Genomic DNA, 17994 nt, shown 5'->3' with positions numbered 1-17994 from the left:
ATGTTATTTCCTCAAAACGAGAGAAACTATTTTGGAGGGCAGTATCCGCCGTATATACCATTGTATCAGTGTTAATAGAACCCCGTTGTAGTTGGGACGCATTGTCTTTAATCTCCTTTCTCATGACTTCAATTTTCTTACTAATGAATTGCATAAAGTCATCAGCTGAGTGGGTTGAGCTACTGGAAGGAGTCCCTTGTTGGGTTAGCGATGCTACCGTACTAAACAAAAATTTAGGATCGTTTTTATTACGGTGGATGAGATTTGAGTAATATTTAGCTTTAGCTAAGGTAAGCATGCGTTTATAAGTTATTAAACCATCACTCCATGCTTGATGGTGCACCTGAAGTTTAGTTGTGCGCCATTTGCGTTCCAGCTTTCTACATAATAATTTCTGAGCTCTAGTTTCTTCTGTAAACCACGGGGTGCGCTTTTTTTGAGCCTTTTTTAACTTTAGCGGTGCTATGTTATCAAAGGTTTCGCGCAGGGCGTCGTTAAAGTTGTTAGTGAGGTTATCAATAGAGCCCACATACTTTGGGAATGGTGCCATTACCGAGGGCAGTAGGTCAGCAAGAGTTGTCGTTGTGGCTGTATTAATGTTACGGTTGCTATAGCAGTTATTATTATTATTAGTTTGACGAACATGCGTCTGAACCTCGAATTTTATAAGGTAATGATCGGACAATACTTTAGTATACGGGAGTATCGTAACTTTGGAAACGGTGATACCCCTGACAAGCACTAGGTCTATCGTATTACCGTTGCGATGTGTGTTATGAAAGAGACATTTTTGTTAACAAGTTAATGGTGTTTAATGATAATACAAGCATGTTTAACACACATAGATTCCTTTCTTTCATGAAGACAAGAATATAAGTTGGTGTATTTGATTCTGATGACTTGCATTGATTGGAATTAGACAGTGGTGCTGATAACGTCTGCATTTTCAAATGGAGGGAAAAAAAAGTCCTCCTTTCTGTCCAATACCACATGAAAGTGGTTGGATTTAGCATCTCATTTGTCCAACTTGCATACTCGTTTTTAAACACTTTGTTATGAGAGTAGCATATGTGTGTGGCCCTTTAATGTCTGGCAGCAGGTGAGTGACGTCAGTGACTGTGCGGGTGGGCAAGCAAGTGAGAAAGCGGTAGCTGAGGGCGGGGGAGAAATACATTGGCATCAAACTCCGTAGCTTGCTGGCTTGTGCACGCTAGCTTTCTGAGACTCGTATTTTGTTAGCACAGGCAGGATGAAACAGGTCTTTTATGGTGAAGACAGGAACTGTGCTGTCGGTCTTTAGAGTTTTGACAGTAGGTACGGAGTCTCTAGAAATAAAATGTGTTTCTCTGCGTCCGCCCTGTTAGTGATTTTTTTCTTAAATATGAGCTCGCAGCAGCCAGCGTCATCTCACAAGATCCTCGGGCGCCGAGAATGTCAAACAACTGACGAAAGTGAAGTCTTGGTATGATTGATGATTGCTCATTTGTATGTCTATTTTTTAATGCCTGGCTTGAGATCGACTGACACACCCTCCGAGATCGACCAGTCGATCGCGATCGACGTAATGGGCACCCCTGGTCTGCCGGTTCTGCATCAATGATGATTTGGAGTAAGCATGTGTGAGTTGAGTGCTTCCCAAATGGTTTATCTTCAGGAAGAAAAACATTTTTCAATATTATCAAGTTGTGAGCCAAATTTTTAAATCATTCAAGTTTATTTCACAGAAAAATAGCACAGTAGACTTGTCTTGTTAATCGGTGTGACTTTGACTAAAATAATCTTGTTTTGTCACCAGAAAAATGGCTACAGCTAAAGCATCTGGTTTTGTTTCCAGAAAAAATAGTAACATTTCTGTATTTGTATTCAGAAAGATGGCTGAAAATATCGGGTTTTGTTGGCCCATTTAGATTTTTTTAAAATATATTTCCATGTCTGTCCTGAGTCCTCCTCCAACTTGTTAGTCGGTTTGCCTTTTGCTAAAATACTCACTAATAGTCACTAGAAAAAAGGCTAAAATAACCTGGTTTTGTTGCCACAATTTGATTTTTTCCTCCCTAAACTTTTTCTTTTTCATGCACACACCTGACTGCGACTCACTGAAAATGACACACAATCCACTTTTATGTCACGACCCAGCAATTGGGAACCACTCGTCAATTGTAAAACAGTTACTGTAATATTTCCATGTCTGTCCAGAGTGATTGACCACTTAAAAAAAATGAAAACGAGACGTTACAGTTTACTTCTCAGAAAATGATTCCCTGAACAGACACACAACAGTTGTTCATTTATTCTACTACTGTGGCTTTATTGTTTTGTGTATATTTTATAGTTTTGTGTATCTGAAATAGGATTAGCCACATTGCCATAAAGGGAAATTAAATAATATAAAAGAACCCAGAGATGTAGGGGTGCTTTATTTTTTGTTTTACTTTTGTAGATGTTAAATTTGCAGATGATTACCGCAATATATATTTCAAAAAGATTAATTGCTCTTCCGTTTTGCTTTTACCAGTAGCAGTTTAGAAGTCTGGAGTAAAAAAGTGCACAAGTAGGTCAAATGCATTAGTTAATTTCAGGTGGTTAATCAAAGATCCATACAACATAATCTGATATTATTTCATGGTTTAAAGCACTATTTATGTATTTTTTATGATAAATAAGTGCTAAAAATGTTTTTGCTTGCGCGCTTTGCACGCTCACATGAATTATTTGTGCCCCAGGTGTGCCCCAGTACAGTATTAGGTCTAGTGACGCCCTTGGGGGAGACCCAAAAGTAATACGTTGCAGTAATAAAACATTGCAGTAATTGAGGCGAGACGTAACAAACGCATGGGTAATGATCTCAGCGTCTCTTGTGGACAAAATGGAGCGAATTTTAGCGATACTACAGAGATGAAAGACGGCAGTTTTAGTAACGCTTTTAATCTGTGGCTCAAAGGAGAGAGTTGGGTCGAAGCTAATACCCAGATTCTTTACCCAGTCGCCTTGTTTAATTGTTTGGTTGTCAAATGTAAAAGTTGTATTATTAAATAGAGGTCGGTGTCTAGCAGGACCGATAATCAGCATTTCCGTTTTTTTGGCGTTGAGTTGCAAAAAGTTAGCGGACATCCATTGTTTAATTTCATTAAGACACGCCTCCAGCTGACTACAATCCGGCGTGTTGGTCAGCTTTAGGGGCATGTAGAGTTGGGTGTCATCAGCATAACAGTGAAAGCTAACACCGTATTTGCGTATGATGTCACCTAGCGGCAGCATGTAGATGCTGAAGATTGCAGGGCCAAGGACCAAACCCTGGGGAACTCCACACGTTACCTTACTGTAGTCCGAGGTCACATTTGTCACAAATTGGCTTGGATTAAAGTTGTTTCTGCGATGCAGAGAATGATTTGCACGGGCGAGACGTGACTGTGAGTACATCTTTTATTTATATAATATATACAAAACAGGGAAAACAAAAACACTTGCTCGATGGCATGAAAGACAATTAACTATAAACTTAAACAGCACGATAGCATGACTATATACAAACGAATCAAAAGACACTAGCTGTGGCATAAACAAAACAAGACTAGCACTGAGGCATAAATACAAAAACTTACTTGGAGCGAAACAAGGGGCATGAATAACAAGGTGTTCGAGGGCATGAAGGTAGCGCAGCATGGGTAGGGTGCGTGCGTGCATGTGTGAAGAGCCCAGAATGAAGACAAGAAAAAGAGTGACTTAAGTAGCTATGATAATTAGTGAAAACAGGTGTGAGGCTGAGGACAGGAAAGTGACATGACAGGTGAGGACTAATGAGTTGGCATGGAGATGAAAACAAACCAGGAAGTGCCAAGACAGAACTTAAATGTCCAAAAAACTAAACATAACCTGACCAAAAACAAAACATAAACTTACAAGCGTGACAACATTGTTATGGGAGACGCACTGTATCCTGTCAGTAAGATAAGAGTTAAACCAAGACAGGGATAAGTCTGACATACCAATTCGTGTTTTGATACGCTCTAATGAAATATTATGATCGACGGTATCGAAAGCAGGGCTAAGATCAAGGAGCAGACTGATATCGTTTTTGTTTAGGTTTGTTTGCTGGGATGTAGAATACTGCTAAAAAAATTAATGGGTTAAACTTGTATAGCGCTTTTCTACCTTCAAGGTGCTCAAAGCGCTTTGACACTATTTCCACATTCACCCATTCACACACACATTCACACACTGATGTTTGGAACTGCCATGCAAGGCCCTAACCACGACCCATCGGGAGCAAGGGTGAAGTGTGTCGCTCAAGGACACAACGGATGTGACTAGGTTGGTAGAAGGTGGAGATCGAACCAGGAACCCTCAGTTTGCTGGCACGGCCACTCTCCCAACCGCGCCATGCCGTCCCCCTACACATAAGGTTTTTATGCCTGTTGTGCAGAGGAAACAGACATCCCGGTGATTATAGGTTTTATGTAAACAGGGAACCGATTGTGCAAGCAGGATGTCATTTTATCAACTGGTTCTTAGTCAGCACAGTATGAGAGTTTAGAAACCCTATAGCAGAACATTGATGACCACGCCCCCCGCTCTCCGGAGCTCATTTGATTGGTCGCTGCAAAGTCCCGTCTTTTTTTGGCTGCTATCGTTGATTTCTCATGCATTTCTAATGAATCACTGTCTTTTTCATCATGACACCTGCTGAATGAAGGAAGCATCCTTAAGGTAAAGATCTGATGAAAAGTTGACAAAATTGCACCTGCCAGTCGTCAGCATGCCAAATGCAAATTGTGCACACTGCCAGCAGCCAAGAAACATCGACTTTTAGGGGTAGGTTGGACTTGTTTTCCATGATATTAATACTGTTAAATAGGATTAAAATGTGATTGCCAACTGCATGCTCGAGTCCGGGGGTCAGCAACCCGCGGCTCTTTAGTGCCGCCCTAGTGGCTCCCTGGAGCATTTTCAAAAAAGGATTGAAAATGGAAGAAGATGGAGTAAAAATATATATATATTTTTAAGTATGTTTTTTGTTTGAGAACAAACATGATGCAAACCTTCCCAATTGAGTGTATGCTTCACTGATGACAGTATTTGGTGAACATCGTTTTGTCCTCCACATCTGGAGTCCCCTCCAAGGTTTTTCATTGTCATCCCATTAGGATGAGTTTTTTCTTGCCCTTATGTGGGATCTGATGTCGCTGTGGCTTGTGCAGCCCTTTGAGACACTCGTGATTTAGGGCTATATAAAACTTTGATTGATAGTATGATTGATTAAATTGCTATCTTTGTTTAAAACATTTAAACTGATTTAGGTAGCCCTTTTTGTATTTCATATTTTTTTTTGTCCAACCATCCATCCATTTTCTGCCGCTTATTCCCTTTTGGGGTCACGGGGGGCGCTGGTGCCTATCTCAGCTACAATCGGGCGGAAGGCGGGGTACACTCTGGACAAGTCACCACCTCATAGCAGGGCCAAAACAGATAGACAGACAACATTCACACTCACATTCACATGCAAACTCGACACAGAAAGATCCCGAGCCCGGGATTGAACCCAGGACTACTCAGGACCTTCGAATTGTAAGGCAGCCGCACTAACCCCTCTCCCACCGTGAAGCCTATTTGTATTATTATCTAATATCTGTATTTGCTTTTGTTTTCTTTCCTTAACATGTTTCGCTGATGTTGAAAGTGCCGTGACTTGTGTGTGCTTTATAAATGTATGAATGTTGTTAAAAAAATAAATAAAATAAATGTAACTCGAATGTGACGTCATTCAGAGCTCCCCCTTTCAACTTCCGGGATAAATGGAAGGCAGCAATATGTGATGTTAATCATAGACATTTTATAAGTAGACACAGCATCGAACACTACTGCCCACTGGCGCTAACGAGACGCGTGGCCGCCATCTTGGAGTGGTGATCCGCTCCACTCAGTGCAATTCATTTGGAAGGAGCAATGAACTGTCAGCGCATTTAATTGATGTTACCTCACTGAATACCACTGATTTTTACGTGTTTTTTTGTCTTACGTGTAGCTATGATAAAGGACACATGTTTTGGCGTGTTTTATTATTAATATTTTGCTTAACAGTAATATAATATAATAATATTCTTATATGCTATAAATCACCAGACGTCTGAGATCAAAACTGGAAATATAATCCCAGAGAAAGGGGGAGAAAACCGTCCGCTATTTTTCAGTTCAAGAAACAATATAATTAGGTTGTATATACATGCTTATATCCTACATAAAAATTGGGTTGGAAAGCTAGACTAAATTTAGACTTGTTAACGTGGACCCCGACTTAAACAAGTTGAAAAACATATTCGGGTGTTACCATTTAGTGGTCAATAGTACAGAATATGTACTGTACTGTGCAATCTACTAATAAAGGTTTCAATCAATCAATCAATCCATCCATCTGACTTTCTAGTTAGCTAACTGGAAATGTACTTTTAGTGCGGTTTTGAAGGAGGATAGAGATGCACTTTCTTTTACACCTGTTGGGAGTGCATTCCATATTGATGTGGCATAGAAGGAGAATGAATTAAGACCTTTGTTAGATCGGAATCTGGGTTTAACGTGGTTTGTGGAGCTCCCCCTGGTGTTGTGGTTATGGCGGTCATTTACGTTATGGAAGTAGTTTGACATGTACTTCGGTATCAGGGAGGTGTAGTGGATTTTATAGACTAGGCTCAGTGCAAGTTGTTTTACTCTGTCCTCCACCCTGAGCCAGCCCACTTTGGAGAAGTGGGTAGGAGTGAGGTGTGATCTGGGGTGGAGGTCTAGAAGTAACCTGACTAGTTTGTTCTGGGATGTTTGGAGTCTAGATTTGAGGGTTTTGGAGGTGCTGGGGTACCAGGAGGTGCATGCATAATCGAAAAAGGGTTGAATGAGAGTTCCTGCTTAGAATCTTCATGGTGCTTTTGTTGACCAGAGAGGAGATTCTTTGGATAAATCTTGTTCGTTGATTGACCTTTTTGATCACCTTGGTTGCCATTTTATCACAGGAAAGATTAGCCTCTAGAATGGAACCTAGGTAGGTGACCTCTCTTTCCTGGTGATAACAATGTCACCCACTTTAATAGTGAAGTCACTGACTTTCTTAAGGTTGATGTGGGACCCAAATAGGATGGATTCCGTTTTACCCAAGTGTATGGATATGTTGTTGTACCATGAGTTGATTAGCGTGGACCCCGACTTAAACAAGTTGAAAAACTCATTCGGGTGTTACCATTTAGTGGTCGATTGTACGGAATATATAGTGGTTAGGGTGTCCACCCTGAGATCGGTAGGTTGTGAGTTCAAACCCCGACTGAGTCATACCAAAGACTATAAAAATGGGACCCATTACCTCCCTGCTTGGCACTCAGCATTAAGGGTTGGAATTGGCGGTTAAATCACCAAAAATGATTCCCGAGCGTGGCACAGCTGCTGGCCACTGCTCCCCTCACCTCCCCGGGGATGATCAAGGGTGATGGGTCAAATGCAGAGAATAATTTCGCCACATTTTGTGTGTGTGGCAATCATTGGTATTTTAACTTTAACTTTGTATTAGGGCTGCGAATCTTTGGGTGTCCCACGATTCGATTCAATATCGATTCTTGGGGTCGCGATTCGATAATAAATCGATTTTTTCGATTCAACGCGATTCTCGATTCAAAAACTATATTTTTCCGATTCAAAACGATTCTGTATTCATTCAATACATAGGATTTCAGCGGAATCTACCCCAGTCTGCTGACATGCTAGCAGAGTAGTAGATTAAAAAAAAGCTTTTATAATTATAAAGGACAATGTTTTATCAACTGATTGCAATAATGTAAATTTGTTTTAACTATTAAACGAACCAAAAATATGACTTATTTTATCTTTGTGAAAACATTGGACACAGTGTGTTGTCAAGCTTATGAGATGCGATGCAAGTGTAAGCTACTGTGACACTATTGTTCTTTTTGTTTTTAATTTTTATAAATGTCTAATGATAATGTCAATGAGGGATTTTTAATCACTGGTATGCTGAAATTATAACTAATATTGATACTGTTGTCGATAATATTCATTTTTGTTTTACTACCTTTGGTTTGCTCTGTGTCGTGTTTGTGTCTCCTCTTAATTGCTCTGTTTATTGCAGTTCTGAGTGTTGCTGGGTCAGGTTTGGTTTTGGAATTGGATTGCATTGTTATGGTATTGATGTGTAGTGGTTTGTTGGATTGATTAAAAAAAAATCGATTAAAAAAAAATGAGAATCGATTCTGAATCGCACAACGTATTCGAATCGATTTTTTCCACACCCCTACTCCATATGTACTGTACTGTGCAATAAACTAATAAAAGCTTCAATCAATCAAAAATACTATTGAAGATCTTTGCTCCTTCTCAACTCTGTGGTAATATTATTTTCGCAAAATACAAGCGGTAGGAAATGGATGAATGGATAACCAATAGTACATTCATGTTAAATCTTACATGGCATCTTTGTTTTCTGCCTGTCAACTGTCAGTTTAAAGTGCTCCTCGTCACCACTTCAAGATGGCGGCCGAATTTCTTGCGTAACAGCAGCCAATGTTGTGTCTACTTATAAGATGATGTCAATGGTCTTCCATATACTGGAAATAACTTGCACTGAAATCGCTAACGTTTATAAACAAGATTAGTGACATTTATGTGAAATATATCTCACAGTATTCTGGCACAAGTGAGTTCCGCAGACGACAGAATACTGTAATGTGGTTTTCGGTACGTCCATCAGTATGTTTTGATATCGACGAGGGGCGCAACATTTTTTTTACGACACTGCTTCTTTGACGGGAAGTGGGCGGTCCTACGTGGTACGAGGCAGGGCGCTTACCCAAAATATGTTGCGTATTAAACTTTGACCACCTTTGTTCGCAAATTAATGGTGTCGTTATCAGAAAAACACATATCGACTGACGCTGACTCAAATTTAGGTAAGTAGTGACGTTTTTTATTCTTAAGAAACGAAAACAATATGGCGCTAGCTGGAATGCCGACGTGACGACATGTACAGTAACAGTTAGCTCTTCACGCTTATTTGTCTCGCAACATTCCACATCTTTATGCTACAAGCAGTATTTTTTTATTTGTTGTCAAAATTAATGTCGTTAGCGACTCAGGGGTTTTACAAATACGCCTGTCGCGTTATGTTTGTCGACGAAATCATGTCCGAATATTCATCCATCCATCCATTTCCTACCGCTTGTCCATTTTTGGGATCGCAGAGGGTCGCCGGAGCCTATCTCAACTGCATTCGGGCGGAAGGCGGTGTACACCCTGGACAAGGCGTGTGGGGCGGCATAGCTCGGTTGGTAGAGTGGCCGTGCCAGCAACTTGAGGGTTGCAGGTTCGATTCCCGCTTCAGCCATCCTAGTCACTGCCGTTGTGTCCTCGGGCAAGACACTTTACCCACCTGTTCCCAGTGCCGCCCATACTGGTTTAAATGTAACTTAGATATTAGGTTTAACTATGTAAAGCGCTTTGAGTCACTAGAGAAAAAGTGCTACATAAATATAATTCACTTCACAAGTCGCCACCTCATTGCTTGGCTCCGAATATGCATCCACCAGTCTATTTTCTACCGCGTACTCCCTTTTTGGGTAGCGGGGGGCGCTGGTGCCTATTTCAGTTACAATCGGGCTGAAGGTGGGGAACACCCTGGATAAGTCGCCACCTCCTCGCAGGGCTCTGAATATTCAGTTCAGTTCATTTCGAACATGCATACGATACAATGGAATCCATCGCATCCATCCATCCATTTACTACCGCTTGTCCCGGTGGAAGAGGGGTTAGTGCGTCTGCTTCACAATACGAAGGTCCTACAGTCCTGGGTTCAATCCCAGGCTAGGGATCCTTCTGTGTGGAGTTTGCATGTTCTCCCCGTGACTGTGTGGGTTCCCTCCGGGTACTCCGGCTTCCTCCCAATTCCAAAGACACATTCACACACTAAATTGGCACTAGTGTGTGAATGTTGTCTGTCTATCTGTGTTGGCCCTGCCATGAGGTGCCGACTTGTCCAGAGTGTACACAGCCTTCCGCCCGATTGTAGCTGAGATAGGCGCTAGCGCCCCCCGCAACCCCAAAAAGGGAATAAGCAGTAGAAAATGGATGGATGAATGTCCCTTTTTGGGGTCGCCGGAGCCTATCTAAGCTGCATTCGGGCGGAAGGCGGTGTACACCCTGGACAAGACGCCACCTCATCGCAGGGCTCCGAATATTCAATTCAGTTCATTTCCAACATGCATACGATACAATGTAATGCAGCGGTGGGGAACCTATGGCTCTCGAGCCAGGCGCGGCTCTTTTGATGACTCCATCTGACTCTCAGATAAATCTTAGCTGACATTTCTACATTATGTCCGCTGGTAATCTGTCAGGTTCAAACACTGATGACATTTATTAAACAGACGAGAAGCAAGGAATCATGCAGAGACAGAGTTCAATTTGGCTCAATGAGGAGACGTGTTTTGGGCTGTATTTTAGTTACAGTTCCAAACTACGTTCTAAAAGTCTGGCCTGCGTGCTTCCTCTATTTATTTGGGAGGTCCCTATTTTTATCACTGAAGCTGTCGCTGATGGAAGGGGGTAATCTCGACAACTCCATTTAGACACAATATATAATTATACAAAAATGCAAATGTGTTGATGCTGGTGATATCGCCTTGTCTCTCTGCTCTGTCTGCGTCACGGCGGTGTTCGGCTTTGGCAGTCAGCAGACCGTTCCGGGACACAAACACTGATACCAGACTGGCTTGCAATCTTTTGGATTGCCAGCTTTGCACAGACAAAGACGAATACCACTTCAGAAAAATTGACAATAATTATAGCAACGGCCCTTAAGCATAAAAGTTGTGTGATAATATATCCATTATTTTTTTAACATAATCACAGTGTTAAGAATAACATTCAAAATATAAAACATTCTCATGCATTTTAATCCATCCAACGGTTTTCTACCATACCTGTTCATGAAGTTGCATTAATGGTAAGAAGTATTTTGATTATTATTGGTTAACTTCAGAATAAAAATCTTATTAAAAGAATATGAGACTTCTTATACTTTAAAAATGTTGGTTTTACTTATAAATGCACGCATGTTGTAGTATTCAATGTTAAAAATATATATGTTTCTCACGGAAATACATTTTAAAATATTTAGCTTTCATGGCTCTCTCAGCCAAAAAGGTTGTCGACCCCTGATGTAACGCGTCACATATTTCCAGTTGTTCCATTACAGCACGTCCGAAAAGGAGTAGGAAAAAACTGATCTCATTTAATTCTACCCCTTTTCATTCTATAGTATTTGTATCCCATTTCATTGTTCTCTGTAACAGAACAGTGAATAAAGAAATAATAAATGAATTATATACAATAGTATGTAAACACATATTAAATACATAAATAGTCTTTATCTCAAAAGAAAAAAAAAAAAGGTCAAGATGTTCATCATAATTAGTGTTCTGTGTAATTTGTGAAGACTTGTAGTTAGAGATGTCCGATAATGGCTTTTTCGCCGATATCCAATATTGTCCAACTCTTAATTACTGATTCCGATATCAACCGATACCGATATATATCCAGTCGTGGAATTAACACATTATTATGCCTTATTTTGTTGTGATGAATTAAACAATGTAATAAGGTTTTCCAAAATAAATTAACTCAAGTTATGGAAAAAAATGCCAACATGGCACTGCCATATTTATTATTGAAGTCACAAAGTGCATTTTTTTTTTTTTAACATGCCTCAAAACAGCTTGGAATTTGGAACATGCTCTCCCTGAGATAATCCGGATACCCATTACAACTATGGGAAATACTATACTTTGACTTTCACAAAGAACATTATTATTATTTTTTTTAAACATGCCTCAAAACAACATCTACAAAAGCAATGACGGCACACAGCTTCAGTCCATAGTATACTAAAGCATACTTTTATATCGTAGCGTCCCGAAAGAGTTAGTGCCGCAAGGGTGTCCGGGTAATTGTTCTGTTCTGTTTATGTTGTGTCAATTTAATTCAAAGTTAAAGTCCCAACGATAGTCACACACACACTATGTGTGGTGAAATTATCCTCTGCATTTGACCCATCCCCATGTTATCTCCCTGGGAGGAGAGGGGAGCACTGAGCAGCAGTGGTGGCCACGCTCGGAAATCATTTGGTGATTTAACCCACAATTCCAACCCTTGATGCTGAGTGCCAAGCAGGGAGGCAACAAGTCCCATTTTTATAGGACCCATTGCCTTCCTTTAATTCAGTTTAATTCCACATACTGATATGCTAAAAGTTTTAAGTGTTGTACGAGCATACAAATGTTTTAAATGAGGTTTTCCTCAAAGGTTATAATTTTATAACCGGTTCTACAATCGGAATGAAACTGGACTCACTGGTGACGGTGGCAGAGAAGAGGACTGTGGACAAACTAGTAAGCATCCTGGATGATGCCAGTCACCCTCTGCATACAGTTATTAGTAGCCAGAGGAGCCTGTTCAGTTCTAGACTGCTTTATCCCAAGTGCAGGACTAATAGACTCAAAAACTCCTTTGTCCCACATGCTATTAGACTGTACAACTCCTCTCTGGGGAGGGGGGCGGGGGGTACTAGGATGACAGGGGATGCAAAACAATAACAGTGCAATACGTTTTCATAACATGGTCACTACTGCCTAGTATCTCTTGTTATAATCTTATTTTACTGTTATATTTTTATTCTCATTGTTGCTTTTTATCTTTATTCTTATTGTAATATTTCTTTATTTTGTTACCATTTAAACCCCCATTATTTGCTTCTTACTTTTTTAAATTGATCTCAACTCTGTACACTGCTGCTGGAATTTTAATTTTCCTGAAGGAATCAACAAAGTACTATATCTATCTATCTATCTATCTATCTATCTATCTATCTATCTATCTATCTATCTATCTATCTATCTATCTATCTATCTATCTATCTATCTATCTATCCATCCATCCATCCATCCATCCATCCATCCATCCATCCATCCATCCATCCATCCATCCATCCATCCATCCATCCATCTATCATTAGGACTCGATGCACAACGTTAAACAGCGGTAAAGTAATATGAGTATTTTTTCTGATAGGGAAAATGTCTGCGGTAAGGCTTCCACTGTTGATGCTGGCCTTTCTGGCATCTGCTTCGTCTACATCAGGAGGTATGTATATGCTAAGCTTCTGTCGTATTGTAATATGTTGCTATTTGATAACAAAACTACAGCTACCGTAGTGACATGACGTTAAACACATTTGGAATAAAGCGCCTATTAGAGTTCATTGGCCATCTGTTTTAATGTGAAAGTTTTTTATCCACATATGTCTAATGCTTGGTTTATTATTATGCCTTTTTTAATATAATAATGATTACAATAGGCTTCACGGTGGAAGAGGGGTTAGTGCGTCTGCCTCACAATACGAAGGTCCTGCAGTCCTGGGTTCAAATCCAGGCTCGGGATCTTTCTGTGTGGAGTTTGCATGTTCTCCCCGTGAATGCGTGGGTTCCCTCCGGGTACTCCGGCTTCCTCCCACTTCCAAAGACATGCACCTGGGGATAGGTTGATTGGCAACACTAAATTGGCCCTAGTGTGTGAATGTGAGTGTGAATGTTGTCTGTCTATCTGTGTTGGCCCTGCGATGAGGTGGCGACTTGTCCAGGGTGTACCCTGCCTTCCGCCCGATTGTAGCTGAGACAGGCGCCAGCGCCCCCCGCGACCCCAAAAGGGAATAAGCGGTAGAAAATGGATGGGATGGATGGATGATTACAATAATTATAATAACTAGGACAGGCTCCAGTCCATGCCTTTTGGCGGTCAGGGATTAAAACCAGGCTTTCAAAACTGTTTGCCGCTTTGGTTAAAAAAGATGTGCGCGACAGGCCTACCTTTTTGGGTAATTTGGGTAATAGTACATGCCATTTTATTTTTTGCGTGTGGTATTTCGAACTTAGTACAGGGTATTTGCGGATCCTTAAAAAATCTTAAAAAGTCTTAAATCCATGTGTCTAAAATTAAGGCCTTAAAAAGTATTACATTTATTAGAAATTCCTAAGATGGTCTTAAATTCAGTACTCAATGGTCTTAAATTGTCGGGCCAGTTTTTTAAATTTTTTCCGGGGCACGTCTTTTAGTAAAAGTTACGGCACGTCTTTGAGTAAAAGTGAGTGATTTCAGTGTCAGTCGCGCGCATAGTCGGGTCGCGCGCAGACTCCTTCCTTTCTTCCTCGTGTCCCGCCTTTCAGTCAGCATGGGGAAATGCAAGTTTTGCGAGCGTTGGCTGGAGGACAGCCGGTTTAAAAGCTGGTTTAAGCCTGTTGCCAATCCCGAAGAGGCCAGGTGCATACTTTGTAAGAGAGATTTCAAACTTGGCACCATGGGAATTAGAGCGGTCGAATCGCACATGCAGTGCGTTAAGCATAAATCGCGACAGAGAGCCAAAAACAAACACCGGGCATCTCTCAGTTCTGCGTGGGTCCAGCGCCAACGCACCCCCAGTTAGCAACAACTGGCGCTAGCAGCACTGACCTGACACTAATCTTCCGCGGGACAGCAACATTAAAATCCGAGGTGTTATGGATCTTGCACACTGTGGTGAAACATCAATCCTACACCTCAAATGACGGGATTGGCGATCTTTTTCGTGTGATGTTTCCTGATTCTCAGGTTGCTAATACATTTTCCTGCGGAAAGGATAAAACAGCATATATTACGAGACACGGATTAGCACCTCACATCCAAAACCTGCTCTTCGACCAAGTCAACGGGTCTCGGTATGTGTTAATGAAATGTAATTTATTTTTACCCTCACCTCGGTTATTATGTTTTTACTGGCGTTGGTGTTGGTTTGTTTGTTTTGGATGTCAAAGTTTTTGGATCTCTCAAGATTTTTAAAAAGCTGTTTGGCAGAGTGGAGCTTATCAGTTTGTTTTTTAATAAACATACATAAAGTAAACTTGACTGATTGTCATTGAGGTTGTAGTACAGTGGGATCCCCAACCATCACTTATATTTGTAGATTTTTTATTATTTTTTTCGGTTTTAAATTTTATTCAAGGTGGCATTAAAAAGGTCTTAAAAAGTCTTAAATTTGACTTGCTGAAACCTGCAGATACCCTGTAGTAAGCCCGGCACTAAATTTCTTGATTGATTGACAGCAAAATGAGTGAGTCAGTGATTTTGAAATCGAAACCGATAAACGGGGCATTTTTCAAGTTTCATTCTGTTGCTTCAAGTGGATCTGGAGACTTTGCCAGTCATTTTAGTGACTTCTTCTTTCTTAAAAACATTTGGCAAAAATTTTTGAACATTTTTCTGCTGTAATTGGAGACTGTACTTGTGTTTAGAGACTCTGCAATTTCCCAGAAAAACTGCAAACAAGTAAATGCTGCGAGCTTCCACCATCCCAGAGCACTCCCATAATAAATCTGTAACTAATCAGTCACTGTGAATATACTAGCTCATGTTCACGTCATCTTTTTTGCTCTTTACTCTATTCAAAACCGCACTATCTTTTTAGCCTTGCACATACACGTTTAATTACTTGTTTTTACTTTAGTTAATCGTAGGCCTGAGCGATACGGCCTTAAAAATAAAATATTTGTTTATCTCACAAACATTTCGATTTTCAATTTTTTTTCGACCCATTGACTACAAATGAGAGAGATAATTCAAAAACGAGGTTTGCTTTTAATTGATAAAAAAATAGTAGTTTGAAATGACACTGCATACCCTGCATCATACTCTTAGCAAAATTCTAATTTGAATAATGCTATTTATAGACCAGATATACATTGTACAAACCCAAAACCAGTGAAGTTGGCAATTTGTGTAATTCGCGAATAAAAACAGAATACAATAATTTGCAAATCCTTTTCAACTTATATTCATTTGAATAGACTGCAAAGATAAGATATTTATTATTTGAACTGAGAAACTTTTTTTTTTTTGTTGCAAATAATAATTAACTTAGAATTTAATGGCAGCAACACATTGCAAATATTTGGCACATGGGCTTTTTTACCACTGTCTCACATGACCTTACCTTTTAACAACACTCAGTAAACGTTTGGAAACTGAGGAGACCAATTTTTGAAGCTTTTCAGGGGGAATTTTTTCCCATTCTTGCTTGATGTACAGCATAAGTTGTTCAACAGTCCGGGGTCTCAGCTGTGGTATTTTAGGCTTCATATTGCACCACACATTTTTAATGGGAGACAGGTCTGGACTACAGGCAGTCCAGTCTACTAACCGTACTCTCTTACTATGAAGCCACGCTGTTGTAACATGTTGCTTGGCATTGTCTTGCTGAAATAAGCAAGGGCGTTCATGATAACATTGCTTGGATGGCAACATATGTTGCTCCAAAACCTGTATGTACCTTTCAGCAATAATGGTGCCTTAACAGATGTGTAAGTTACCCATGCCTTGGGCACTCATACACCCCTTTGCCATCAAAGATGCTGGCTTTTGAACTTGTGCCTATAACAATCCGGATGGTTCTTTTCCTCTTTGTTCTGGAGGACACGACGTCCACAGTTTTCAAAAACAATTTGAAATTTGGACTCATCAGAGCACAGAACACTTTTCCACTTTGCGTTAGTCCATCTTAGATGAGCTCGGGCCCAGCAAAGCCGGCAGCATTTCTGGGTGTTGTAGATAAATGGTTTTCGCTTTGCATAGTAGAGTTGTAACTTGCACTTACAGATGTAGCGACGAACTGTAGTTACTGCCAGTGGTTTTCTGAAGTGTTTCTGAGCCCACGTGGTGATATCCGTTACACATTGATGTCGCTTTTCGATGCAGTATTGCCTGAGGGATCGAAGGTCCGTAATATCATCACTTAGGTGCAGTGATTTCTCCAAATTCTCTGAACCTTTTGATGATAGATAGTGAAATCCCTAAATTCCTTGCATTGGCTCGTTGAGAAATGTTATTCTTAAACTGTTCGACAACTTTCTCACGCATTTGTTCACAAAGGAGTGATCCTCGCCCCATCCTTATTTGTAAATGCCTAAGCATTTCATGGAAGCTGCTTTTATACCCAATCATGGCACCCACCTGTTCCCAATTAGCCTGTTCACCTGTGGGATGTTCCAAATAAGTGTTTGATGAGCATTCCTCAACTTTCACAGTTTTTTTGTCACTTGTGCCAGCTTTTTTGAAACATGTTACAGACATCAAATTCCAAATTAGCTAATATTTGCAAAAAATACAGTTTCCCAGTTCGAATGTTAAGTATCTTGTCTTTGCAGTCAATTCAATTGAATATAGGTTGAAACGGATTTGCTAATTCTTTTATTTTTAATTTACGTTTTACATAACATGCCAACTTCACTTGTTTTGGGTTTTGTACTTTTTATCGAATAATTCTTAATGAACTAAATTAAGAGCTTCCTCTGGTGAGCAAAGCTTCTGTCTTGAATTAAATACTCGCGTTAACAAAAATTTAATATTGCATGCAAATAAATAATCATCTACAACATTGAGATTACTCGTGAAAACTTAAAACTGCTGTCTTGAATAAAATACAGATGTAAATAAAATGTACTATTACACATTGTATGCAAATAAATAATCAAGTAAAACAATGAGCAGACTATAGTTTCAGTAAATTAAGTGGATTACCACATGTTTTTCTGTCATTCATACATGTTGGCTCTGGGATGTTACTTTTAAAAGTAATTGTATTTCCTGCTGTCAGCTGGTGTCTTTGGTTTCAAATGCAGGAATATGTTTGTTGTGCTGCTGAATTAAAACAAAAAAACATTGCCATGTGCAGTCATTTGTTCCAAGCCTGTTGCAACAAAAAAGTTGTAATCAGCAAGAGGAGAGAAAAAGAAGAAAAATAATTTTTTACATTTTTTAAATCGTCTGCAACAAAAAGATTTAATATAACAATAAAATCAATATATCGCCCAGGACAAAGTTAATCGTTAGTATTTACTTTTTGCATTGAACAAAGATCGCAGTCTA

The 17994-nt window shown here is 39.9% G+C and overlaps 1 protein-coding gene across 3 annotated transcripts in view; it reads left to right on the top strand.

Annotated features, from left to right (window-relative positions):
* Window positions 1–8780: 8780 nt before the first annotated feature.
* il6st (interleukin 6 cytokine family signal transduce) overlaps window positions 8781–17994 on the top strand; it is a 72595-nt gene continuing 63381 nt past the window's right edge. For 2 of the 3 annotated variants that reach the window (XM_061876838.1, XM_061876836.1), the window contains exons 1-2: window positions 8781–8939; window positions 13114–13185. In XM_061876838.1, the coding sequence (XP_061732822.1) occupies window positions 8888–8939; window positions 13114–13185 (124 nt within the window). In that variant the 5' untranslated portion in view covers window positions 8781–8887. The remainder of the gene's footprint in view (window positions 8940–13113; window positions 13186–17994) is intronic. The other variant, XM_061876837.1, reaches the window with a different exon arrangement.

This window comes from Nerophis ophidion, linkage group LG17 (genome assembly GCF_033978795.1).
Source record: "Nerophis ophidion isolate RoL-2023_Sa linkage group LG17, RoL_Noph_v1.0, whole genome shotgun sequence".
NCBI classification, from domain to species: domain Eukaryota; kingdom Metazoa; phylum Chordata; class Actinopteri; order Syngnathiformes; family Syngnathidae; genus Nerophis; species Nerophis ophidion.
This window is presented reverse-complemented; position numbering and strand designations above follow the sequence as displayed.